Genomic DNA, 27624 nt, shown 5'->3' on the forward strand with positions numbered 1-27624 from the left:
ACGCTTCGGTGGGTCGGTGTGGACTTGTTGGGTCGAAGGGCCTGTTTCCACACTGTAATCTAATCTAATCTAATCTAAAAAAAACCTTGTCGAACGCCTTACTGAAGTCCATATAGATCACGTCCACCACTCTGCCCTCATCAATCCTCTTTGTTACTTCTTCAAAAAACTCAATCAAATTTGTGAGACATGATTTCCCACACACAAAGGCAAGTTGACTATCCCTATTCAGTCCTTGCCTTTCCAAATATATGTACTTCCTGTCCCTCAGGATTCCCTCCAACAACTTGCCCACCACCGATGTCAGGCTCACTAGTCTATAGTTCCCTGGCTTGTCCTTACCTTCTTAAACAGTGGCACTACATTAGCCAACCTCCAGTCTTCTGGCACCTCACCTGTGACTATCGATGATACAGGTATCTCAGCAAGAGGTCCAGCATTCACTTTTCTAGCTTCCCACAGAGCCATCGGGTACACCTGATCAGGTCCTGGGGATTTATCCACCTTGATATGTTTCAAGACATAAAGCACTTCCTCCTCTGTAATATTGACATTTTGCAAGGTGTCACCATCTATTTCGCTACATTCTATACCTTCCATATCCTTTTACACATTAAATACTGATGCAAAATACTCATTTAGTATCTCCCCTATTTTCTGTAGCTCCACACAAAGGCCGCCTTGCTGATCTTTGAGGGGTTGAAAATGTGTTGCTGGAAAAGCGCAGCAGGTCAGGCAGCATCCAGGGAACAGGAGAATCGATCTTTGAGGGGCCCTATTCTCTCCCTAGTTACCCTTTTGTCCTTAATATATTTGTAAAAACCGTTTGGTTTCTCCTTAATTCTATTTACCAAAGCTATCTCATGTCCCCTTTTTGCCCTCCTGATTTCCCTCTTAAGTACACTCCTACTGCCTTTATAGTCTTCTAAGGATTCACTCAATCTATCCTGTCTATATCTTACATATGCTTCCTTCTTTTTCTTAACCAAATCCTCAATTTCTTTAGTCATCCAGCATTCCCTATACTTACTAGCCTTTCCTTTCATTCTAATGGGAATATACTTTCTCTGGATTCACGTTATCTCATTTCTGAAGGCTTCCCATTTTCCAGCTGTCCCTTTACCTGTAAACATCTGCCCCCAATCAGCTTTTGAAAGTTCTTGCCTAATACTGTCAAAATTGGCCTTTCTCCAATTTAGAACTTCAACTTTTAGATCTGGTCTATTCTTTTCCATCACTATTTTAAATCTAATGGAATTATGGTCGCTGGCCCCAAAGTGCTCCCCCGCTGACACCTCAGTCAACTGCCCTGCCTTATTTTCCAAGAGTAGAGAAGTTGCTGGAGAAGATACTGAGGGACAGGATCTACTTACACTTGGAAGAAAATGGACTTAACAGTGATAGCAACATGTTTTTTTTTGCAGGGAAGGTCATGTCTTACTAACTTGGTAGAATTCTTTGAGGAAGTGACAAAGTTGATTGATGAGGTGTCATATACATGGACTTCAGTAAGACGTTTGTTAAGGTTCCCAATGGTAGGTTGATGGAGAAACTGAAGTTGCATGGGTTCCAGGGTGTACTAACTCGATGGATATAGAACCGGCTGGGCAGTGAGTAGTAGTGGAAGGGAGTTTCTCAAAATGGATAACTGCAACCAGTGGTGTTCCACAGGGATCCGTGTTGGGACCACTGTTGCTTGTTGCTTCCATAAATAATCTGGAGGGACATATAGGTGGCCTGATTAGCAAGTTTGCAGATGACATTAAGATTGGTGGAGTCGCAAATAGTGAAATGGACTGTCAGCAAATGCAGCAGAATATAGATAGATTGGAGAGTTGGACAGAGAAATGGCAGATGAATTTCAATCCGGGCAAATGAGAGGTGATGCATTTTGGAAGATCTAATTCTAGTGCAAACTATATGGTAAATGGAAAAGTCCTGGGGAAAATTGATTTACAGAGAGATCAGGGAGTTCAGGTCCATTGTACCCTGAAGGTGGCAATGCAGGTCGATAGTGTGGTCAAGCAGGCATCCAGCATGCTTTCTTTCATCGGTCATGGTATTGAGTACAAGAGTTGTTAGGTCATGTTACAGTTGGATAGAACATTGATTCGGCCACATTTGGAACACTGCGTACAGTTCTGATTGCTACATTACCAAAAGGATGTGGATGCTTTGGAGAGGGTGCAGAGGAGGTTCACCAGGATGTTGCCTGGTATGAAGGGCACTAGATATGAAGAGAGGATTTGGACTATTTTCATTAGAAAGATGGAGGTTGAAGCGAGATCTGATTGAGGTCTACAAAATCATGAGAGATATAGACAGGATGGATACGAAGATGCATTTTTACCAGAGTGGGGGACTCAATTACTAGGGGTCATGAGTTCAAGGTGAGAAAGGAAAAGTTTTAGGGAGATATGCAGAGAGTGGTGGGTACCTGGAACACATTGCCAGTGGAGGTGGTAGAAGAAGGCACAATAGCGTCATTTAAGATGTATCTAGACAGATACATGAATGGGCAGGGAGCAGAGGGATATAGATCCTTAGAAAATAGGCGACAGGTTTAGATAGAGGATCTGGATCTGTGCAGGCTTGGAGGGCTGAAGGGCTTGATCCTGTGCTGTGATTTTCTTTGTTCTTTGAATGGATCACTGATCCACATTGCTGCGGATCACTGGCTGAGGTTTTCTACATTCTTTCTATGGATTAATACATTATTGTAAACCTCATAGCATTCGTGGCTGAGATAAACTCCTCAAATCTCTCTGCAACACTTCACATTGTGGCTGGTATGTCAATATCTAAATCATGTTTTACTGATGTTCACAAATTATCCTCTTTGTCACTGGCCCTTGAGGCTCAGCATTTGGATCCAGGTGAGTATGTTTAATTTTTTGAAGCTCTTTGAAGAAATAATAAACAATGTGGATAAAGGGGAACCATGGATGTGGTAAATTGGCATTTGATACGGTAGCACATCAAAGTTACAGAACAAAATAAGCATTCATGAATAGGCAGTACCATGGAAAAGTTTTTAAATTGCTTTTTAATTTAACCAATTTTTCTAATCAACCTGTATGGAGATGCTAATACACACCTCTGGAATCAATGGGACTTGGACCAAGGCCTCCTGATCCAGGGGCAGGGACACTATCACAGACACACCAGCCCTAAGTAAAATGGATAAAGGATTGCTTAAGTAACAAGATGCAGGGAGTTAAGATAAATGAGTAATTTTCAGAATTGCAATCTGTAACAAGTTGAGTGCCACTGCCATTAATGCTGGGCCCTCAGCGATCAACAATCTATATCAGTTACTTGGACGAAAGGATCAAATGTATGGTTGCTAAATTTGCTGATGGTACCAAGAAAGGTAGGAGAACATGTTATGAGGAGTTCCTAGGAATCTGCAACCAGATATAAATAGGCTAAGTGAATGGGCAAAAATATTTGGGAGATGAAGAACAGAGAATCAGTCTATTATTTGATTTTGATTTAATATTGTCATGTGTACTGAGGTGCAGTCAAAAGTATTGTTTTGTATGCTAACCAGACAAATCATACCTTATATAAATGCATCAGTGTAATAGAACAGAATGAAGAATATAGTGTTACAGCCACAGAGAAGGTGCAGAGAAAGATCAACTCTAATAGATGAGAGGTCCATTCATAAGTCTGATAACAGTGGGAAAGATGTTCTTCAATCTATTGACATGTGCTTTTAAACTTTTGTATCTTCTGCCTCATAGAAGATTAGTTAAATGGAGAAAGATTTCAGAACTCTGCTGTGCAGCGGCATCTGGCTGTCATAGTCTATGATTCACAAAAGGGTTAGGATGCAGATACAGCAAATAATTAGGATAATTACATGTTATCATTTATTGAAATGGGAATGGAATATAAAGATATTGCTACAGTCCTACAGGTTCTTGCTGAGACCACATCTGGAGTGTTATACAGCACTGTGCACAATTTTAGTCTCCTTACTAAGAAAGAGTTAATTACATTAGAAGCAATTTAGAAAAGATTCACTTGACTGATTACTGGGATGAAGGAACAAAAACAGAAGTTGCTGGAAAAGCTCAGCAGGTCTGGCAGCATCTGTGAAGAGAACTTCTGTTTTTGTTTCTGATTTACGGCATCCACAGTTCTTTCAGGTTTTATTTAGTGTTTATCCTGGGATGAAGAAGTTATCTTTTGAGGAAAAATTGGACAGATTGGGCCTGTATCACTTGAAGTTTTGGATAAATGTGAGGTTATCTTATTCAAACAGATAAGATCCTGAGGGACCTATAGGAGGATCTAGAACTAGGAGACATAATTTTAAACAAAAGAGTTCTCCCATTGGAGCATTGACTCACATTTACTCTTGCTCACTTATTATATGACTCATGAAGTTAATATTCAACTAGCTGGTTTAGAAGTCCCACTGAAGTATCTGTATCAAGCTAGAGTGTGAACTGCATGAGTCCTTTGACTGTATCCCCTCAGAATCTGACTTATTGTATGAAGTTTTTGTTACCCTTCTGCACCATTCTCTGTGGCACACATGATGTATCTGGGGAAAACAAATTAGAACTGATAACATAAGAAGATGCAAATAATTACTTGGTAGTACAGAACGTAAGCATTGCCAGAAAGAGACAAAGAATCAAATGTCCACTTCTTGCACTCGTCAGGACTATGAGTTGGCAAGACCAACCTGAGAAAAGGTATACCAATTTATACAGCATGAGAAGAGGATCCCGATTGGCTCAACCAACTGACACATTGGATGTGAAGAAGTGCATAAACACTATGAGAATGTTCGAGAGACAGTAAGTTGAGGCGATGTAATGAATTGGCTCTGGAAGCCAGAGTAAAGGAAATGAGTGATGGCTAGACATTTCATCTGAAAGAGCAACTAGACACCAGCTCTGCTGACGCCGCAGAAGAGGCACTATGTTGGGGTAAAATATCTACGAATTGCACAAGGTATGCATGACATATTACATGCCATGATGTTGCTATTTATTTAACTGAATGAAATACTTTACTTGAACCTACTGAAGGGAATTTATATTAGGCAGGAAATGGTGTTGGATATACTGTTAGGTCTAAAGGCTGATAAGTCCCCAGGACCCGATGGTCTGCATCCTAGGGTAATTAAAGAAGGTGGCTCTAGAAATCGTGGAAGCATTGGTAATCATTTTCCAATGTTCTATAGATTCAGGATCAGTTCCTGCTGATTGGATGGTGGCTAATGTTGTCCCACTTTTCAAGATTGAGAGAAAACAGGGAATAATAGACCGATTGGCCTGACATCAGTGGTGAGAAAGATGCTGGAGTCAATTATAAAAGATGAAATTACGACTCATTTGGATAACAGTAACAGGATAGGTCAGAGTCAGCATGGATTTACGGAGGGGAAATCATGCTTGACTAATCTTCTGGAGTTTTTTGAGGATGTAACTAAGAAGCTAGACAAGGGAGAGCCAGTGTACCTGGATTTTCAGAAAAGACTTTGATAAAGTCCCACATAGGAGCTTAGTGAGCAAAATTAAGGCACAAGGTATTGGGGGCAAAATACTGACTTGGATTGAAAATTGACTGGCTGACAGGAAGCAAAGAGTAGTGATAAACGGGTCCCTTTCGGAATGGCAGGCCAGTGGGGTACCGCAGAGATCACTGCTGGGACCGCAGCTATTTACAATATACATTAATGAGATAGATGAAGGTATTAAAAGTAATATTATCAATTTGCTGATGACACAAAGCTCGGTGGCAGGGTGAAATGTGAGGAGGATGTTATAAGAATACAGGGTGATTTGAACAGGCCAGGTGAGTGGACGGATGCATGGCAGCTGCAGTTTAATGTGAATAAATGTGTGGTTATCCACTTTGGTGGCAAGAACAGGAAGGCAGATTACTTCTAAATGGAGTTAAGTTAGGTAAAGGGGAAGTACAACGAGATCAAGGTGTTCTTGTACATCAGTCAATGAAAGCCAGCATGCAGGTACAACAGGCAGTGAAGAAACCGAATGGCATGCTGGCCTTCATAACAAGAGGAATTGAGTATAGGAGCAAAGAGGTCCTTCTGCAGCTGCACAGGGCCCTGGTGAGACCACACGGAGTACTGTGTGCAGTTTTGGTCTCCAAATTTGAGGAAGGACATTCTGGCTATTGAGGGAGTGCCGCATTGGTTCATGAGGTCACTTCCTGGAATGGCAGTACTATCATACGTTGAAAGATTGGAGCGACTGAGCTTGTATACACTTGAGTTTAGAAGGATGAGAGGGAATCTGATTGTGATGTATAAGATTATTAAAGGATTAGACATGCTGGAGATAGGAAGCATGTTTCCACTGATCGGTGAGTCCAGAACCAGAGGACACAGTTTAAAAATAAAGGGGAAGCCATTTAGAACAGAATTGAGGAGAAACTTCTTCACCCAGAGAGTGGTGGATCTATGGAATGTGCTGCCCCAGAAGGCAGTGGAGGCCAAGTCTCTGGATACTTTCAAGAAAGAGACAGATAGATCTCTTAAAGATAGTGGAATCAAGGGTTATGGGGATAAGGCAGGAACAGGATACTGATTGTGGATGATCATAATGAATGGTGCTGCTGACTCGAAGGGCCGAATGGCCTACTCCTGCATCTATTATCAAACGAACCTCTTATTCTTCTCGCCTCTATTTTATTGATTTCCAAATTCCACTTGGGACAGTAATTTCCAGCAGCATGATACAACCAAATTTGGAAGAGGAAAAGGTAAGAATGTGATAGTTGGATTTAGGACTGTTGGATTAATTTGTATCTAAGGGGATTGAAGTTGAAACGGGGACAGAGATGACACAATCCCATAGCATCAAGCACTCAGATTAGTCAGAATGTCTGTGTGAGTGAAGTGTGGGCTTCTCTGGTGCCAGGTAAGTGGCTGCAGGCACATTACCAGATATCTATCTCCTTCTTCTCCTCAGAGACCAGTAAATCTGCATATTCCACTTGCTACAATTCTACTCTCTGTAGTATGGTATTTTGTGAGGCACAGTAGACCACAACCACATTAAAGATAGGTACCACAAGAACAGTACAGAACGGTACCACAAGCCTATCAATGAATTTGATTTCCACCTTCAGTAACCTGAAGCAGCATTGCATGCTCTATGATTGTTCTTGGAATCAAAAGGCTCCAGTTGCACCACTCTTCTGTACTGGTTATGAGATCTTTACAGGACATCAGTCAATTGTTCAGGAAGTAGCCCTTATCTCTAAGACATTACCTACACCTGTTGTTGGAAATATGAAAACCTGTGCAAGTTGTGACTGGCGTAGAATGAATGAATCATGGCAGTTTCCAGGATATATGACACAAAATGCATAACTACCTGGATAAGTGCACATTAATGGATTGATGAACACTCAGGTGTCTTGATTAACATATGTATGTAGTCAAAGACTACCTATATGAATGCTACTGCAACGAAATGAATAGGCCTCTATGGTCTGCTACTCACATCTCATCCAAATACCAGTATGTCTATCTGCCTGGTGAAGCCTGTCTAGCTGACTGTGACCCGTTCTCAACAACTTGAATTCAAGTTGACTGGAATCAAAACTTGACATGTATCATCAATCTACAGTTGTCAGCTATTCAGCAGTCTCAGTACATAATTCAGAGGAAGTGAGAAGTTATTTTATCTTTTATTTCCAGACATTTAAAAAAATCATCAGGAGATACTTGCCCCATTTTTTGGTATGTATGTTTGTGCAAGGAATTAAGAGATGTAGTTTTAATTCTGGATCACAGTTTAGGTGTTAACCAGAGTTTTCTACCTGCTTTAAGAATAAATTTTGTTGATAACAAACAGATTATTTTGAATACATGAAAAATGTCTGGTTGATGTTTCTTTTATTCTGATTAGCAGTACAGTACCTAAGAATAGAATTGACCATTTTGTTAATTGAATCATTACATTTACACTAATGATGTGACAGCTAAAGGTCTTGACTTGCAGTGCATTACTCTCATCACTGTTGTAATAAATTGAAAAAATGGCAAACAAATCTCAATTTCACACATGCTGTGACCACAAGTCCAATAGCCCCGCAATTCAGCACTTAAAGTTTTCAAATACATCAATTAAATTGCTGTCTGTGGCAAGTTTCACACATGCACTAGCTGCGAACCACCCAGAATCCTGGGGTTAATCCTACAATTAATTGATTTTTTAAATATTAAAAGCACTTACTTGACAACTCTACAGAGATTTCCTGTTCATTTCTAAACTCACCCCAGTTAAACCTGGAAGTTTGTATGTTTGGTCATATTGGCCTTTCAGGGTTTTGAATACCCACTGCATCCAAAATTGCCTACTTAGTGGAAAAAATTCTACCAGTTATGAAGGTTCATCACCATCTCCATTCTTTTATAATCATACACTAGAAGACCTGTGTATTTCAATGCTGAATTTCATTGGTTCTTTGTATACTCCCTATTGCCTATTTACTTAATCAATGTATGTCACGATGCAACTGTCACATTTTAAATTATAAGTTTTCATTTATACAATGCAAACTGGTCAGTAATTTGCAGGACAATGTTTTATGAACAATTTAAATGCCAGGAGTAGGCTGGATGCTTAGCAGCGATTTCTTTGGACAGATCAAGAGTTTTGGAATATATTACTGGCTAATGTGATGGGTGATGATACTACAAATATCCAAAAAAGAACTGAAGCAAGTCTGGTCCAGGCCACAAATTGCATTCTATAGAACTGAAATATCTTAATTGATTAACATTTGGACTATGTGACTCTTGAACTGGTTTGATCATCCAAGGTAAGCCAAGAAGAATTTTCTGGAGTTTTTTTTTCACTGACTCTTCTTTCTTTTGGCTTCTCCAGGAGCTCACATGCATGTGGCAAGGAATTTAGATGCAAGGGAAAGGATGGAAAAAAGAATCGAGCCATTACAGTCATGTTGTAGGAAATGCTTTGTGGATCAGCTGATCTTTTCTTACCTGTTATTTTAGTATGTTCATCGATTGAAACCAATCATGTGTACAGAGAACACAATACCTTCATTATGTTTGAATGCACAACTTTTGCAAAGCAATCAAATGCAGAAAGTTTTCTTAAAAGCTATAACATAAAGTTCAAACACATTAATGACCAAAATAAACAGTAAAATACTAAAATAGGTAGAAGCAAAAACTTATAAGTCACAAATATATACCTGATGTATTTGCTCATAGCCTAGTAATTGTTCTCTCAAAGATGAAATTAATGAATCCTTCTGCTTAAGTATATTCGCGACCACAGAATTATCATCAAGAGACATTTGATTCCTTGCACGCACTTCTGTACAGTATTTCTGCAATGAAAATTTTAACAAGAAAAACAATAATCAAGCATCTATTTTCATGTTAATGGAATTTGGAGGTTAATGGTTAGACCTGTATTTATTTCCAATCTCTAACTGCACTGGAATTGAGTGGCCTCTTAGGTTATTTCAAAGTGCACTTAATAATCAACTACATTAGACAATAGACAGTAGACAATAGACAATAGGTGCAGGAGTAGGCCATTCAGCCCTTCGAGCCTGCACCGCCATTCAATATAATCATGGCTGATCATTCCTAATCAGTATCCTGTTCCTGCCTTATCTCCATAACCCTTGATTCCACTATCTTTGAGAGCTCTATCCAACTCCTTCTTAAATGAATCCAGAGAGTGGGCCTTCACTGCCCCCTGTGGCAGAGCATTCCACACAGCCACCACTCTCTGGGTGAAGAAGTTTCTCCTGAGCTCTGTCCTAAATGGTCTACCCCGTATTTTTAAGCTGTGTCCTCTGGTTCGGCACTCACCCATCAGTGGAAATATGTTTCCTACTGCCAGAGTGTCCAATCCTTTCATAATCTTATATGTCTCAATCAGATCCCCTCTCAATCTTCGAAACTCAAGGGTATACAAGCCCAGTCGCTTCAGTCTTTCAGTGTAAGGTAATCCTGCCATTCCAGGAATTGACCTCGTGAACCAACGCTGCACTCCCTCAATAGCCAGAATGTCTTTTCTCAAATTTGGAGACCAGAACTGCACACAGTACTCCAGGTGTGGTCTCACCAGGGCCCTGTACAGCTGCAGAAGCACCTCTTTGCTTCTATACTCAATTCCTCTTGTTATGAAGGCTGCAGGTCTCCAGGCACATGTCGCCAGACTAGTTAAAGATGTTGGATTTTCTGCTCTTAAGTATATTCATAAACCAGCTTGGTTTTTACAACAATCAACAGTGGTACCATTAGAAAGTTTTGACTCCAGAGTATTATTAAATTCAAATTGCACCAGCTGCTATGAAAGGATTCATACCTATGTCCTCAGAGTCCTCAGGACATTAGAACTGGGTTTCTGGATTATTAGCCCAGTGACACTACTACACCACCACTTCTGCACTGAAAAGAAACCCTGTCAATATGAAATACCTTTGATTTTTGTAAGTAATGTTTAATGACATTGAATATTCATAAAAACAGACATTATGAAAGGAATGGGCAACACATGTAGCAGAACTATTTTTAAATTTCAAATTTTCACAGAAACACAGGGCCAAGAATATATCATTTTGCTCATTGAGCGTGTCCCATTGTTCAATTAGATTACTTACAGTGTGGAAACAGGCCCTTTGGCCCAACAAGTCCACACCGACCCTCAGAAGAGCAACCCACTGAGACCCATTCCCCTATACTTACCCCTTCACCTAACACTATGGGGCAATTTAGCATGGCCAATTCACCTAACCTGCACATTTTTTTTTGGACTGTGGGAGGAAACCGGAGCACCTGGAGGAAACCCACGCAGACACAGGGGGAATGCGCAAACTCCACACAGACAGTTGCCTGAGGTGGGAATTGAACCCGGGTCTCTGGTGCTGTGAGGCAGCAGCGCTAACCACTGTGCCACCATGCTGGTGATCAATTAGATCATAGCTAATCTGCATATAACTCCACATTTCTATTTTGGTTCCATGTTCCCAACTAACCTTGCTGATGAAGACCTATAAATAAAACAAAGAACTGCAGATGTTGGAAATCTGAAACAAAAATAGAAATTTCTGGAGAAACTCAGCAGGTCAGGTAGCATCTATGGAGAAAAGACAGAGTTAACATTTTGAAGACTAGTTAAAAAGGATTTGTACATCTTGTTTTTCAAATTTTAAATTTATCTAGGCTAAATGAGTGTTTGTGGCTAGTTCCAGATTTCCACTACACTTTGTGTTTCCTTAGCTCACCCTGAATGGTGTACTTCTAATTTTAAAGTTATTCTCCATTACTCTGGAATTCTCACCAGTGGAATGTGGAAGTAGAATCTTATCCACTTTCATAATAATCTTTGGAATTATTATTTTATGGAGAACAGGTAGATGTACTGTACTTTGATTTCAAGAAGGCATTTGATAGGTCCAACATCAAAGATTATTACAGAAAATAAAAGCTCATGGTATACAAGATAGCATGTTGACATGGATAGAAGATGTCTGGCCTGTAAGAAGTAGACATCATGTGAGAATATGTCTTTTTCACGTTTGGTAATGTGTAATGAGTAGTATGCCATAAGGATTAGTGGTGGAATCTCAACTGTTAATATTTCTATAAATGACTTAGATGAAAGGATGCTAGGTCTGGATGTCAAATTTATAGAAGACACAAAACACTTAGGAAAATAAGTTGTGAAGAGTGCACAAGGAGATTACAAATATTATATTGATATGTTAAACAAGGGAGCAATGTGATATTGTCCATTGTGGTAGGAATACAAAGAAACATATTAATATAAATGGTGAGAGATTGCAGAGCTCTGAGACGCATTGTGATCTGGGTGTTTTCATGCATAAATTGCAAATGGTCAGAATGCATATACTGCAAGTAATTAGGAAAGCTAATGAAAAGTTATAATTTATCATGAGGGAAATTGAGTACAAAGGTAGAAAGATTATGCTTCAGTTGTACAGGGCATGGTTGAGACCACATCTGGAGTACAATGTACTGCATTGGTCTCCTGATTTAAGTAATGATATAAATGAGTTGGAGAAAGTTCAGATAAGGTTTATTAGACTAATATCTGGAATGGGGAGAAAGTAAGGGCTGCAGATGCTGGAGATCAGAGCTGGAAATGTGTTGCTGGAAAAGCGCAGCAGGTCAGGCAGCATCCAGGGAACAGGATCCTGTTCCCTGGATGCTGCCAGACCTGCTGCGCTTTTCCAGCAACACATTTCCAGCTAATATCTGGAATGAACAGGTTGTCTCATGAAGAAAGGTTAAACTGGCTTGGCTTATGTCCACTGGAATTTAGATCAAGTCAGGGGATTGACACTGCCATTGCTAAGGCTGTGACCAACAACAAGGTTGAAACCAATGAAAATGGCAGTACCCTCATACCTAATACACCTCACATCACTCATCTTACACTCTCTTCTGATATACAAGTTCAAGATGGCATAAGCAACACATCTTACTCCCCCACCTCAGCCACTTTAAGCATATCACAGCCATACCCTTGGGCCTTTCTTCTTTCAGACATCCAAGAAGTGCAGCCTGACCAAGCAGTGGTGGAACAAGAAGGTAGTGACAATGAAACCATAGCATCACTTAATTTCAAATGTGTAGCCACATGTTCAGATACTGCCATTATGTGTAATTTGAAGAATAGCACAAGGAATTGCACATGGTGAGACATTGGGTACAACTGGCTGCAGTCTAGGTAGGAATTCTCCGGCATTTGGAAGTCTGCTAGGTAACATTCAATGCAACGGGGTCAAGCTTGGGATTCAGGGATTGTACAGGGTTTGGGACCCATTCGTCCCAGCATGGACATGGCACATTACTCTGTTGGTAAACTTGTGGACCCAATTCTGATGGAACACCTGTTGGATGATGAAATAGTTTTGATTGTAGCACAAACAGCAGCCACACACTGTTGAGTGCTAGAGTGCAAGCTCAGTCTGTTCTAAATGCATAGTTCAGTCTGCTTCATCATGGGTGTGGGTTACAGTGGTCAAAAGGGCTTACAGAGTATTTGAGTAGTTCAGCAACTTAACCTGCCAATAAAATCAGGATACCTGAGACACTATCCTGGGGGAGTGACAGTGATTCCATGTAGCACGAACTTGCTGTGTTTTCTCAGTATGATAGTAGTTGTCGCCAATCCCTGTCACTTGATCAGGCCACTTACTGTTCCTTATCTACAAACAGATTAGACTGTTGCCACTCATACTAAGATGCTCCATAGCAAGGTCCTCCAGAACAGAATCACTCACAGTATCCTCAAGACCATCAGCACTCTTCATCAGTGAAATGCATCAGCCTTCTACAGCAATTCTGCAATAAAGCACTGCAAAGGGGCTTAAGAACAGGTAATTACACTAAGAAGTAAAGCACCTTAATATATTGGTAAAATGGTCTGATGGCAGGACTGTGATGGGGAGTTGATTTGATATGGTTACTTGGAATTTTAAAACCCCCCAACTTCACATCTTGCTTCCACCTAATATCTTCCATCTCCACATATAGGTTATCAGTACATTCTTTCATTAGCTCTACTTTCTTTAGTTGCCCTCTTCTTTTTTTATACATTTCTAAAACACTTTTGGCTTTACCTTAATTTTGCTTTTTATAATTCATTCATGGGATGTAGGCATCACTGGCATTTATTGCCTCTCTTTAGTTGGCATTGGCAAGGTGATGGATAGCTGACTTCTGAAAGTGGTTGTGGATAGATCAAACAAAACTTTAGTGAGGGAATTACAGGATTTTGATCTAGCAATAGTAAAAGAACAGCAATTTAGTTCCAAGGGCAATTCTCCACTGACTGGAGTCATGCTTGATACATAGGATGATGGGTTTGGTTGTTGGAGGTCAGTCAACTCAGCTCCAGGATATCTATGGAGGAGTTCCTCAGGGTAGTGTCCTCGGCTCAATCATCTTCTGCTGCTTCAGCAATTACCTTTCCTCCATCATAAGAGATGTGGGGATGTTCACTGATGATTGCACAATGTTCAGCACCACTTGCGACTCCTCACATTCTGAAGCACTCCATGTTCAAATGCAATAAGATCTTGACAATATCCATTTGGGCTCACAAGTGGTAAGTAACATTTGCACCTCCCAAATGCCAGACAATGACCACTTCCAATAAGAGACAATCTAACCACTGCCCTGACATTCAATGGTGTTATCATCACTGAATCATAAAAGTTGCCCCTTAGGTCCCTTTCAAATTTTCCCCTCTTACTCTAAACCTATGCCCTCTAATTCTGGACTCCCCAACCCTAGGGAAAGGACCTTGTCTAGTTAGAACATAAGAACATAAGAAATGGGAGCAAGAGTAGACCATCTGGACCATCAAGCCTGCTCCACCATTCAATTAGATCATGACTTATCTTTTTGTGGATGCAGCTCCACTTGCCCGCCCGTTCACGATAACCTTTAATTCCTTTACTTTTCAAAAATCTATTTATCTCTGCCTTAAAAACATTCAACAAGGTAGGCACAACTGCTTCACTGGGCAGGGAATTCCACAGATTCACAACACTTTGGGAAAAGAAGTTCCTCCTCAACTCAGTCCTAAATCTGATTCCCCTTATTTTGAGGCAATGCTCCCTAGTTCTTGTTTCACCTGCCAGTGGAAACCAACCTCCCTGCTTATATCTTATCTATTCCCTTCATAATTTTATATGTTTTTATAAGATCCCCTCTCATTCTTCTAAATTCCCATGAGTATAGTCACAGTCTACTCAATCTTTCCACATAAGCCAACACTCTCATTTCCGGAATCAACCTAGTGAACCGCCTCTGTATCCCCTCCAGCGCCAGTATATCCTTTCTCAAGTAAGGAGACCAAAACTGTACACAGTACTCCAGATGTGGCCTCACCAGCACCCTACAGAACTGCAGCATTACCTCCTTATTTTTGAACTCCATCCCTCAAGCAAGAAAGACAATATTCCATTTGCCTTCTTAACTACCTGCTGCACCTGCAAATCAACTTTTTATGATTCATGCACAAGGGAACTCAGGTACCTCTGCACAGCAGCATTATGCAATTTTTCACCATTTAAATAATAGGCCATTTTGCTGTTATTCCTGCCAAAATGGATGACCTCACACTTACCATTATTGTACTCCATCTGCCAGACCCTTGCCCACTCATTTATCTGTCTAGCTTTACCCCCTATTATGAAGATCCTGGAGGTTGCCTTTGAACAGAAATTCAACTGGATTTGCCATATAAGTACAGTGGCAACAGGAGCAGGTCAGAGGCTAAGAAAACTGCTGCAAGTAATTTACCTCCTGACTCCCCAAAGCCTATACAGCATTTACAAGGCACAAATAAGGAATGTGATGGAATACTTCCTACTCACCTGGATGGTTACAGCTCCAAACAATGCAGACTGCTTGATTGGTACCATATCCACAAGCACACACTTTCTCCATTACAGCCATTCAGTAGCAGCATTATGTACTCTCTACATGATGCACTACAGAACTTCACTGAACATCTTTAGATAGCACCTTCCAAAACCATGGCCACTTGCATCTGGAAGGACAAGGTCAGCAGATACATGTGAACGCCATCACTTGCAAGTTTTCCACCAAGCCACTCACCATCCTGGCTTTGAAATATATGGGTGCACCTACAGTACATGGACCACAGTGGTTCAAGAAGGCAACTCGCCACCATCTTCTTAAGGGCAAGTAGGGATAGACAATAAATGCTGGCCAACCAGCAATGCCCAATGCACACAAGAAAAGAAATATCAGGATAGTGAGTGGCTCAGAGGAAACATACATCTGGTGGCCTTTCCAATGTAACTGCTGCCCTGTCCTTCTAGGTGGTAGCGGTTATTGGTTTAGGAAGTTCATCGAGGAAGCCTTGGTGAATTTCGTCACCGCAACTGTAGATGGTACACACTGCTGCTACTGTGCATTGGTTATGGAGGGATTGAATGCTTGAGTATGTGGTGCCTGTCAAGCAAATTGCATTGTGTCAAGCTTTTTGCTTGTTGTTGGGAGTAGAGAATATTCTGTCATACTCCTGACTTTCAGCCTTTTAGATATTGAAAGGGCTTTGGGGAGTCAGGAAATGAGTTTCGTGCTGCAGAATTGCTAGTCTCTGACCTACTTTTGTAACCACAGGAGATTAGATTTCAGAGTGCAGTGCTGGAAAAGCACAGCAGGTCAGGCAGCATCCAAGGAGCAGGAAAGTCGATGTTTCGGGCAAAAGCATCAGGAATTTATATGGCTAGTTTAGTTTGGTTTCTGAGTAAGGGTAATCTTCAGTTGTTGATATTAATGGTCAAGGGGCAATGGTTAAATTCTCTCTTATTGTAAATGGTCTTTGCCTAGCATTTATATAAGCCCAAGACTGGATATCTCATGCCCGAAACGTCAATTCTCCTGCTCCTGGATGCTGCCTGACCTGCTGCGCTTTTCCAGCAACACATTTTCAGCTCTGATCTTCAGCATCTGCAGTCCTCACTTTTTTTTTAGATTAGCCAATTCACCTGACCTGCACATCTTTGGACTGTGGGAGGAAACCGGAGCACCCGGACGAAACCCACGCAGACACGGGGAGAACGTGCAAACTCCACACAGTCAGTCGCCTGAGGCGGGAATTGAACCCGGGTGTCAGGCGCTGTGAGGCAGCAGTGCTAACCACTGTGCCACCGTGCCACCCACAAGACTTTCTCCTACAAGACTGGATATCGTCTAGGTCTTCTGCACTGGACACAGACAACTTTAGTCCTGAGGAGTCAGAAATAGTTCTGAACATTATGTAATCATCACTGAACATTCACACTTCTGACCTTAAGAAAGAGGGAAGGTCATTGATGAAGCAGCTGAAAATGGTTGGGCCAAGGGCACTATCTTGAAGATATCCTGTTGAAATGTCCTGGGTCCAAAATAACTGGCCTCCAACAATTATAGCCATCTTCCTAAGCACCAGGTATGATTCCAACCAGAAGCCAGTTTTCCCCTCATTTCTATTGATTCCAGTATTGATGCCGCATTCGGTCAAATGTTGCCTTGATGTTAAGGATTGTGACTCCCACCTCATCTCTGGAATTCAGTTCTTTTGTCCATTTTTGAACCAAGGCTGTAATGAGACCAGGAGTTGAGTGGCCCTGGAACCCAAACTGAGCAGCAGAGAGTAGGTTTTTGAGAAGCAAGTACTGTTTGATAGCATTGTTGATAACACCTTCTATCACTTTACTGATGATCAAGAGTAAACATATAGGGTGATAACTGGCTGGCTTGGATTTATCCTGCTTTTTGTATTTAGGACATACCTGAGCAATTTTTCACATTGTCAGGTAGATGCAAGTGTTGTAACTGTACTGGAATATCTTCACTGGAGGTTCAGAAAGTTCTGGATCACAAGTCTTCAATAATATTGCCAAATGTTGTCAGGAACCATGGTCTTTGTGTTATTTAGTGCCTCCAGCTGTTTCTTAATATCATGTGAAGTGCATGAATTGGCTGAAGACCTGTATCTGTGATTCTGGGGACATCTATAGGAGTGGATTCCACTGGTTGTGGAATCATTTAGCCCTGTCGTTTGGCATACAAGTAGACCTGTGTTGTAGGTTCACCAGTTTTTTATGCTTGCTGCTGCTCCCGCCATGCCCTCCTGCAGTCTTCATGGAACCAGGGTTGATTCACTACCTTGACAGTAATGGTAGAATAGATATACATCAGGCCATGAGGTTGCAGATTGTGTAGAAATACAATTCACTTGTTGCTGATGGCCCACAGTACTTCATGGATGCCCTGTCTTGAGTTGCTACATCTGTTCAAAGTTTATCCCAGTTAGCATCATGATAGTGCCACACAACATAGGGGAGGATGTCCTCAATATGAAGATGGGACCAGCTTCACAAGGACAATGCTATGGTCAGTCTTTCCAATTGTATCAAGACAATGATCATCTGTGGCAGACAGATGGGTAAGGATGAGGCCAAATATGTTTTTCACTCTTGTTAGTTCTCTCATAAGCTGCCATAGTTCCAGTGTTGTAGCTAGCTCTTTTATAATTCAACCAACTCATTCAGTAGTGATGCTGCCGCGCCACTCTTTGTACTGGGCATTCTACACCGTTGCCACCTCTAGGATTTATTCCTCTACAATTTCTGCAGTATTGATCCCTTGGTATCTGCCATCTTGTTTCTTGTCATTTCAGCCTTCTGGCACCAGGTATCTCTAAATTTGTTAGTCATAGACTCATATAGCATGGAAACAGACCCTTCAGTCCATCTTGTTCATGCCGACCATGTTTCCCAAACTAAACTAGTTCAACTTGCCTGCATTTGGCCCTTATTCATCTAAACCTTTCCTTTCATGTACATATCCATATATCTTTTAAATGTTGTCATCATATCTGCATCTATCACTTCCTCTGGCAGTTCATTCCACATATGAACCACCCTGTGTGTGAAAAAGTTGCCCTTCAGGTCCCTTTTAAATCTTTCTCCTCTCACCTTAAAAATATGCCCACTACTTTTTAACTTCCCACTCTAGGGAAATGACATTTGCTCTTCACCTTATCTATGTCCCTCATGATTTTATAAACCTCTGTAAGGACATCCCTCAACCTCCTATGCTCCAGTGAAAAAGGTCCCAGCCTATCCAGGCTCTCCCCATAACTTAAACGCTCTAATCCTGGCAACATTCTGGTAAATCTTTTCTGAACCCTGTCCAATTTAATAATATCCTTCCTATAGCAGGGTGACCTAAGCTGTACAGAACTCCAAAAGTGGCCTAACAAATGTCCTGTGCAACCTCGACATGACGTCCCAACTCCTTCACTCAATGGTCTGAGCAATGAAGGCAAGCATGCTGCATGCTTTTTAACCACCCTGTCTAACTGTGATGCAACTTTCAAAGAACTGGACGCCTAGGTCTCTGTTTGACAACACTACCCAGGGTCCTACAATTAAATTACAAGTCCTGCCCTTCTTCACTTTATCAAAATGCAATACCTTCCATTAATCCAAATTAAACTCCATCTGCCAATCCTTAGCCCTTTGGCCCAATTGATCAAGATCACTTTATAATCTTAGATAATCTTCTTCACTGGCGACCAAACCACTAATTTTGGTGTCATCTGCAAAATTACTCACCATGCTTCCTAAATTCTAATGCATATAATTTGCATAAATCACAAACAACATTGGACCCAGTTCTGAACCTGCAGAACATTTCTGGTTAGAGCCTCCAATCTGAAAAACAACCCTCCATAACCAGCCTGTTTCCTACCATCAAGCCAATTTTGGATCCAATTGGCAAGCTCTCCCTGAATCCTGTGTAATCTAACTTTACTAATCAGTTTATCATGTGGAACCTTGTCAAAGCTTTATGAAAGTCCATGTAGACAATATTTACTGCTCTGCCCTCATCAATCTTTTTGGTTATGTCCTCAAAAACTTCAATCGAGTTTGTGAGATCCGATTTCCCATACACAGTCATGCTGACTATCCCTAACCAGTTCTTGCCTCTCCAAATGCACGTAAATCCTGTCTCTCAGAATCCCCTCCAGCAAATTACCTACCATTGCCATCAGACTCTCTGGTTTAGTGTTCCCTACAATCTTTTCCCCATTAGCCACCCTCCAATCCTCCAGCACCTCACCCCCCATGGCTGCAGATGATACAAATGGCTCTGCCGGGGGCTCCACAATTTCTTCCCTAACTTCCCACAATGTCCTGAAATATACTTCATCAAGTCCCGGAGATTTGTACAACTTCATATTTTTTAAGATTTGGAGATGCCAGTGTTGGACTGGGGTGTACAAAGATTAAATCACTCAACATCAGGTTATAGTCCAACAGGTTTATTTGGAAGCACTAGCTTTCGGAGTGCTGCACCTTCATCAGGTGCTTCCAAATAAACCTATTGGACTATAACCTGGTATTGTGTGATTTTTTTAACCATGTATTTTAAGATCGCCAGCACCTCCTCTTCTATAAGGTGAACTGTTTTCATAACATCGATATTTGTTTTCCCAAGTTTGAGAAGATGGTTTAAACTAACTGCATCTGTACAATCACTCAACCGTGTTAAAAGTTACTGTCAAAGCATATTTTATTCGATGGAGATATGCTAGATGTATTCAAAATCATGGGGGATCTGGAAAGGGAAGATAGAAAAAAGATCTTATAGGTGGAAAAACAAAAATGGAAAGGCACAAATATAAGGTGATTGGTAAAAGAAACAATGATGCCATGAGAAAAAACCTTATTTACATGAGTGATTCAGATTTGGAATACACTGCCTGAAAATGTTATCTAAGTCCATTTATGAGGGAATTTGATTCATATCTGAAAATGAAGATTATGCAGGACCACAGGGAGAAGGTAATGGCACTAGGGAATGGCAAAAGCACCTGCTGTGCTTTTCCAGTACCACACTCTCTACTAGGTAAATTGCTCCTACTGAGATCTGATAGGAATGCGATTTCCAAAGGGCCTTCTGTGCTGTAACAACTCAGTGATTCCCACACATTGAAAAGGTAGAATTTCATCTCCTCTTCTATTGACTGCAGATACACGCAAACATAAGAATTAGGCACAGGTGCAAGTAATTCAGACCTTGAGCCTTCTCCAACATTCAATATAATGTTGGCTGATCTCATCTTGGCCTCAGCTCTACTATTCTGCCCACTGTGTTTAAGACTTCAACATGACTAATTAAAAAAATCTGTCTATCTGCTCCTTAAACTTACTCAATGTCTTGGCATACACTACACGCCGGAGTATGAATTCCACAGATACACAATCCTTTGAGAAAAATAATTTTTTTGTCTCTGTTTTAAATCCACTCCTTATCCTAAAACTACGATCTCTCATTGCAGATTTCACCACAAAAGGAAACAGCTTCTCTATGTCTACGTTGCCAATCCCTTTTAGCATCTTATATACTTTGGAGGTATTGAGAACTACAGATGCTGGAGAGTCAAAGTGGATAAAGAGTGGAGCTGCAAAAAAAAAACAGCAGGTCAAACAGCATCAGAAGAGAAGAGGAGTTGATGTTTTAGGTTGGAACCTTTCATCAGGACTCAGGCCTAAACTGCTCAATCTTCCTTCATAAGACAAACCTTTCAAACCTGTATGAATCGAATGAATCCCAATAAGGGTTGGCACAGTGGCTCAGCGGTTAGCATTGTTGTCTTACAGCACCAGGGACCTGGGTTTGATCCCACCCTTGGGCGACTGTCTGTGGAGTTTGCATGTTCTCCCTGAGTCTGTGTGGGTCCCCTGTGGGTGTGCCAGTTTCCTCCCACAATCAAAAGATGGGCAAGCTAGGTGGATTAGCCATGGGGAATGCAGGGTTTCGGGGATAGGGTGGGGGGTGGGGTTGGTCTGGGTGTGATTCTCTTTGGAGGGTTAGTATGGCCTCCACACTGTGGGGATTCTATGAATTCTCTATGAACTTCCTCCAATGCAATTACATTCCTCCTCAAGTAAGGGGACCAAAATTGTAAGCAATACTCCAGGTGCTGTCTCACTGATGCCTTGTACAATTGCAGCAATACTTTGGTAGTTTTATACTGTATTCCTTTAGCAATGAATATCAATATTCGATTTGTCTTCCTTATTACCTGCTGTACCTGTATATGAGGATATCCAGACCCCACTGCACAGAAGCACTTTGTTCTTTCAGATTATAAGTTGCTTTCTATTCTTCTGACCAAAATGGATAATGTCACACTTAGCTATGTTAAAACTCCATCTATCAAATTTTGGCCCATTCGTCTAACTTATCCATATCCATTTGCAAATTTCTTATATTTTTATTGCAACTTACATTCCCATTTGTTTTATTGTCATCTGCAAATTTGGCTATGGTACCTTCTATCCCTGAATCCAAGACATTAATATAGATTGCAAATAGTTGGGTCTGAGCTCTGAATACAGTGCCCCCCCCCCCTACCAGTTACACCTTGCCAACTAGAAAAAGACCCATTTATCCCAGTTCTCTGCTTGGGTAGAAGATTGGCTAACCAACACAAAGCAGAGAACTGGGATAAATGGATCTTTTTCTGGTTGGTAAGGTGTAACTGGTGGGGGGGGGGGGGCGGGGGGGGGGGGGGGGGGCACTGTATTCAGTTCTCAGACCCATCTATTTGCAATCTATATTAATGTCTTGGATTCAAGGATAGAAGGTACCATAGCCAAATTGTGCTTTTCCAGCACCACTGTAATCTACATTCTGGTTTCCAGTATATGCAGTCCTCACTTTTGCCTAATCTTCTATCTAAGCTAATAAATCACTCCTAACCCCAAGTGATCTTATCTTGTGTATTCATCTTTTATGCAGCACCTTTTCAAATGCCTCCTAGAAGTTCAGATATGGTACACCTACAAGATCCCCATTATTCACTTTGCTTGTTACGTCTTTAAAGAACTCGATCAAAATAGGCAAACATCATGCTGTCTTTGATGGATCACATTTTTACTTCCAAATGTCCTGTTATTACTTCCTTAATAATGTATTTTAACAATTTCCCAATGACAGATATTAAACTATGATCTATACTGTCTTTCTTTCTGCCTCCCTCCCTATTTGAATAAGAATGTTGCATCTAGCATTTTTCCAATCCACCTTTCCTAAATCCAGGAAATTTTGGCATATTATAATCAGTGGATCCATTATCACAGCTGTTACTTCCTTTAAGATTCCAGGATGAAGGTCAGTAGGACTTGCCTTTAATTCCAAGAGCTCACTCAGTACTTTTTCCCCAGTGATAATGATTATTCTAGGTTTCTATAACCCCATCTTTCCTATCTCCCTTTCTATAACCTGTTACTACTGGGATATTACTACAAACCTCCACCATAAAAACTGAGGCAAAATAATGATTTATTGTCTCCATATTTCTGTGTTCCCATTTATTAAATACCCAGTCTCATCCTCCATTGGCTAAATTACACTTTCACTTCCCTTTTGTATACTTAGAAAAGTATTTGCTATCTATTTCTATATCACGTGCAAGCTAGTGTAGATCCAGGTACTTTTTAAAGCATTCGATGCGTCCGTCTCCTCCACCACCAACTTTGGCAACGGATTCCAGAGACCCACGACCCTCTGCATAAAAAAGGGTTATTTCTCACACACCCTCTAATCCTTCTGCTACTTTGCTTGAACCTATGACCCCCTAGGTTTTGAATGTTTACCAAGGGAAACAGATTCCTTCTGTCTTAGAATTATAGAAACCCTACAGCATGGAAGCAGGTCATTCAGCCTATTGAGTCCACACCAAGCCTCCAAACAGCATCCCATCCAGACACACCCCCACACCCTATCCCAGTAACCCTGCATTTCCCATGGCTAACCAACCTAACCTGCATATCCCAGGACATAATGGATAATTTAACATGGCCACTCGACCTAACCTGCACATCTTTGGACTGAGGAGGAAACTGGAGCACTCGGAAGAAACACACTCAGACACTGGGAGAATGTGCAAACTCCACACAGACAGTCGCCTGAGGGAGGAATTGAACCCAAGTTCTTGCAGCTGTGAGGCAGCAGTGCTAACCACTGAGCCGTCATGCTGCCACATCTAAAACTTGCCTGGACGCGATGGACTAAATGGCCTTGTTCTGAGATGTAAGCTCCTATATATTAATTTGGAAATATATCAGCATTCCTTCTGTGTCACTGGATCAAAATCCTGCAATTCCCTCCCTAATAGGCATTGTGGGTATACTTACAACACATGGACTGCAGCGGTTCTAGAAAGCAGCTCACCATCGCTTTCTCAAGGGTCAACAAGAGATGGGAAATAAATGCCAGGCCCAGACAGTTACTATCAAAACATAAAAGAATGACAAAGTATAGCTTCTCAGGTACTGTGAGCTAGGATAGTAAGATTACTCTAGATGCAGGGTGGTTGGGTTAGCCATGGAAAATGCAGGGTTACTGGGATAGGGTATGGGGTGAGTCTGAGTGAGATGCTGTTTGGAGGATTTGTGTGGACTTGATGGGCTGAGGGTGGCTTACATGCTATAGGGTTTATATGGTTCTGAGAGAGGATGAATCTGTTTCCTTTGCTGTCTACACTATCTCTACCCCTCACAAGTTTGTATACCTCAATCCTGTCACCCCACAACCTTCTCTGTTCCAAGGAAAACAACCTTTCCAATTCCTCTTTGTAGCTACAATTCTCGACTCCTTGCAACATTCTAGCAAATCTTCACTGCACTCTCTCCAGAGCAATTACATAAGAACATAAAAACATAAGAAATAGGAGCAGGAACAGGCCATCTGGTCTCTAAAGCCTGCTCTGCTATTCAATAAGATCATGGCAGATGTTTTTGTGCACTCATTTCCACATACCTGCACACTTACCATAACCCTTTATTCCTTTACTGTTCAAAAATCTATCTACTCAAGAAACAAATTCAACAAGATAGCCTCAACTGCTTCACTGGTCAGGGAATTCCAGATTCACAGCCCTTTGGTTGAAGAAGTTCCTCCTCAACTCAGTCCCTAATCTGCTCTCCCTTATTTTGAGGCATTGCCCTCTAGTTCTAGTTTCACCCACGAGTGGGAGGAAACTCCCTACTAAAATCATATCTATTCCTTTCATAATTTTAAATGTTTCTATAAGATCCCCTCTCATTCTTCTAAATTCCAATGAGTATATTCCCAGTCTACTAAATCTGTCCTCATAAGCCAACCCATCCATCTCTAGAACCAACCTAGTCAACCTCATCTGCACCCACTCCAGCGCCAATACATCCTTTCTCAAGTAAGGAGACCTTCCTGTGATATTATTGTTACTTTGTTACAAGCCTGCACTAGTTCCTGGTTTATACTGTGCACCAATGCAAAACTACTGTTTGAGGACCTATAAATTACTCCCACTAGGGACTTCTTTCCCTTACTATTTGGGGCTGGGTATGGAGTTAGTACCTGATCTCTACAAAGAATTCGCCTCTGGGAAAAGTGTACCCAGACGGTACAGGGGGAGAAGGACAAGAAGTTATAATTTTGAGAGATACAGGATATAACCAGTTGTAAAGAGTAAGGGATAAGCGAATATGCACTCTTTCTGATCTGTTACCCAAGAGTTTGGTAATTTGTGGGATAAATGGACAGAAATTTAGCATTCCCTTATATAAGATCAGGTTGGAGTGCCAACTCAAGACTGGGGAAGTAACAGTGGGAGTGATTGACAGAGTGTCAGTTCCAGGAATTCAGTTTGTTCTTGGAAATGATTTGGCAGGATCCAAGGTAGAAGTGACACCCCTTGTTGTGGAGAACCCAAGGAAACCAAGAAACTGAGGTGTTAAAACAGAAATATCCTGGTATTTTCCTAGACTGTGTAGTCACCAGGTCACACTATCATAACTCACAGCACAAATCAAAAAGTGAAGAGAAAGATGAAGGAGTTGAGGTTCAGTTAGCGGAACCCTGTTTCACATAATGGTGCAGGAAAAACTTGAACAGGCAGAGGGTGAGACATAAGTATTTAGTCCTGAAAGGCTAAGAGACTTACAACAACAAGACAAAACGATAAAAGATGTGTATGTGGATGCGTACTCTGAAAAGGAGGCAGAGAATATTCCTGAGGGTTATTATCTGAAAGATAGAATCCTAAGATGGAAATGGACACCACCGTAGGTTAGTGCAGAGCAGAAATGGGCCAAAGTGCAGCTTGTTGTGTTGCCAACCTACAGATAGGAAGTGTTACAGGTAGCATGTGAACTACCTGTAGGAGGTCACCTAGGTGTATGAAAGACTTAGGCTGGCTAAGGTACAAAAACATTATTATTGGCCTGGAATGCATAAGGTGACATTCTTGGGACATAACATCGGTCATGGAAAGTTGTCCCCACAGAATGCAGAGATGAAGGCCATTGAGGAATTTTCATGATCAACCGCAAAGAAAGAGGTGCTTCAATCCTTAGGACTCAGCAGATTCTATCAGGGGTTTATTCCAAACTTTAGCAGTGTAGTGACACCATTAACCAATTTGCTATGAGACAATAAACAAATTCAAATCCAGCCTACCAGTTTAAATTATACCCCAAAATAACAATCTCCAATCAAGTTTGAATTTAGCATATTGACAATATTAAAAACCAATGAAACAATCCAATGCTTTGGGGTGGAAGACTGGGAAAAATTGAACAGTTGAGGGGAGAACTGCCAAACCATCAGCATGTACAGATTGCCCAAAACAAGCTCTCTTAAAGGTACCTTTATCTATCAATGACCTGTGAAACAGAAATCCCTAAGAAGAAGAAAATCGACAGAGGGAGATACAGAGGGAAGATTTGACAGCTGCGTGGTTTTGAAATTTGAATTTTTGGTAAATCTTAATTGGGGGTTTTATCGGATTAATATTGTAGGGGGAAGGTAAAGAATAGGTTTAGATAAATGAATTGTAAGTAGTTGTTAGTTAATTATTCTCTGTTAGACTTTAAAGAATTAAAATTGTTAATTTTTACTTTAAATAGTGACTTTTGGGATAGTTCTTTGCCTCCTGAATTTTAACAGATTACAGCATGGGTTAAATCATTTCTGTGTTGCAGGTTTAAATTTAGCAGGGGAGTTTATCCATGTCGTAACACATGTAAATTAACCTTTCCCCCAACTATTTAGTTTAAAGTCTTTTCTACAGCCTTACTTATGCAATTCGCCAGGACTCTGGTCACATATGTTTCAGGTGAAACCCATCTCATCAGAACAACTCCATCCTTCTCCACTACTGGTGCCAATGTTCCATGGATTCAAACCCATTTCTCTCGCACCAATACTTGAGCCAAGCATTTACCACTTTAATTTTATTGATCATGCATCAATTAGCTCATGGCTCAGGTAATATTCTGAATACTATTACTTTTTGATTCGAATTTTTAATTCAGCCTCTAGCTGATAATATTTCCTCAGCAAAACATCTTTCTTCATCTGACCTTTGTCATTGGTACCTACGTGGACCATGTCCATCTAGGATCTTTCCCCTCTCACTCCAAGCTCCTCAGCAGCCCAGATGAAATATCCTGAACCTTAGCACTGCGAAGGTAATACAGACTTCAAGACTCTTGGTCTTGGCTGCAGAGAGTAATTTCCATGCCCCTAAATATATTGTGGTAATGAAATATGTAATGGACAAAATTTAAAGATATTGTTCCAGTGGCAATAACATCACAACTCAAATTAGGATGGTGATTTGGAGGGAAACGTGGAGGTTAATGTTCCCATAACCATGTATTTGTTCTTTTCGATTGTCGACTCACAAGAGAAAGAAATACTGATGAAATAAGTTTGGAGAATTACTACATTGCATCCAATAGATCAGATGTACTGCAGCTACAGTGAGAAGTCAGTAAATGGATGGATTCTATATCCAATGGCACAACTGTCAACAAAGTGAACAAGTGAATTTCCTGGAAGTTGTCAAGCTTCTTGAGTGCCTTAGCACTTGAATGATGTTGAAGCTTTGAAAGGTCAAAATATGAGACATACTTTGCAAGTTGGTAACCCAGCACATCATCCACTCCTTAATCACCATCAGAACAAAGACATATATTTATAAAGTGCCTTCACACCCATATGATGGTCCAAACTACTTTGCAGCCATT

The 27624-nt window shown here is 40.9% G+C and overlaps 1 protein-coding gene across 12 annotated transcripts in view; it reads right to left on the reverse strand.

Moving 5' to 3' along the window:
* The window catches only part of LOC122550035 (uncharacterized), a 342505-nt gene that overhangs the window by 184272 nt on the left and 130609 nt on the right, over nucleotides 1-27624 (reverse strand). For all 12 annotated transcript variants that reach the window (XM_087987408.1, XM_087987404.1, XM_043690454.2 and 9 more), the window contains one exon: nucleotides 9217-9354. In XM_087987408.1, the coding sequence (XP_087843534.1) occupies nucleotides 9217-9354 (138 nt within the window). The remainder of the gene's footprint in view (nucleotides 1-9216; nucleotides 9355-27624) is intronic.

This window comes from Chiloscyllium plagiosum, unplaced genomic scaffold (genome assembly GCF_037043375.1).
Source record: "Chiloscyllium plagiosum isolate Xiang-an unplaced genomic scaffold, Cpla_swu_hap1 HiC_scaffold_5, whole genome shotgun sequence".
In the NCBI taxonomy this organism is placed as follows: domain Eukaryota; kingdom Metazoa; phylum Chordata; class Chondrichthyes; order Orectolobiformes; family Hemiscylliidae; genus Chiloscyllium; species Chiloscyllium plagiosum.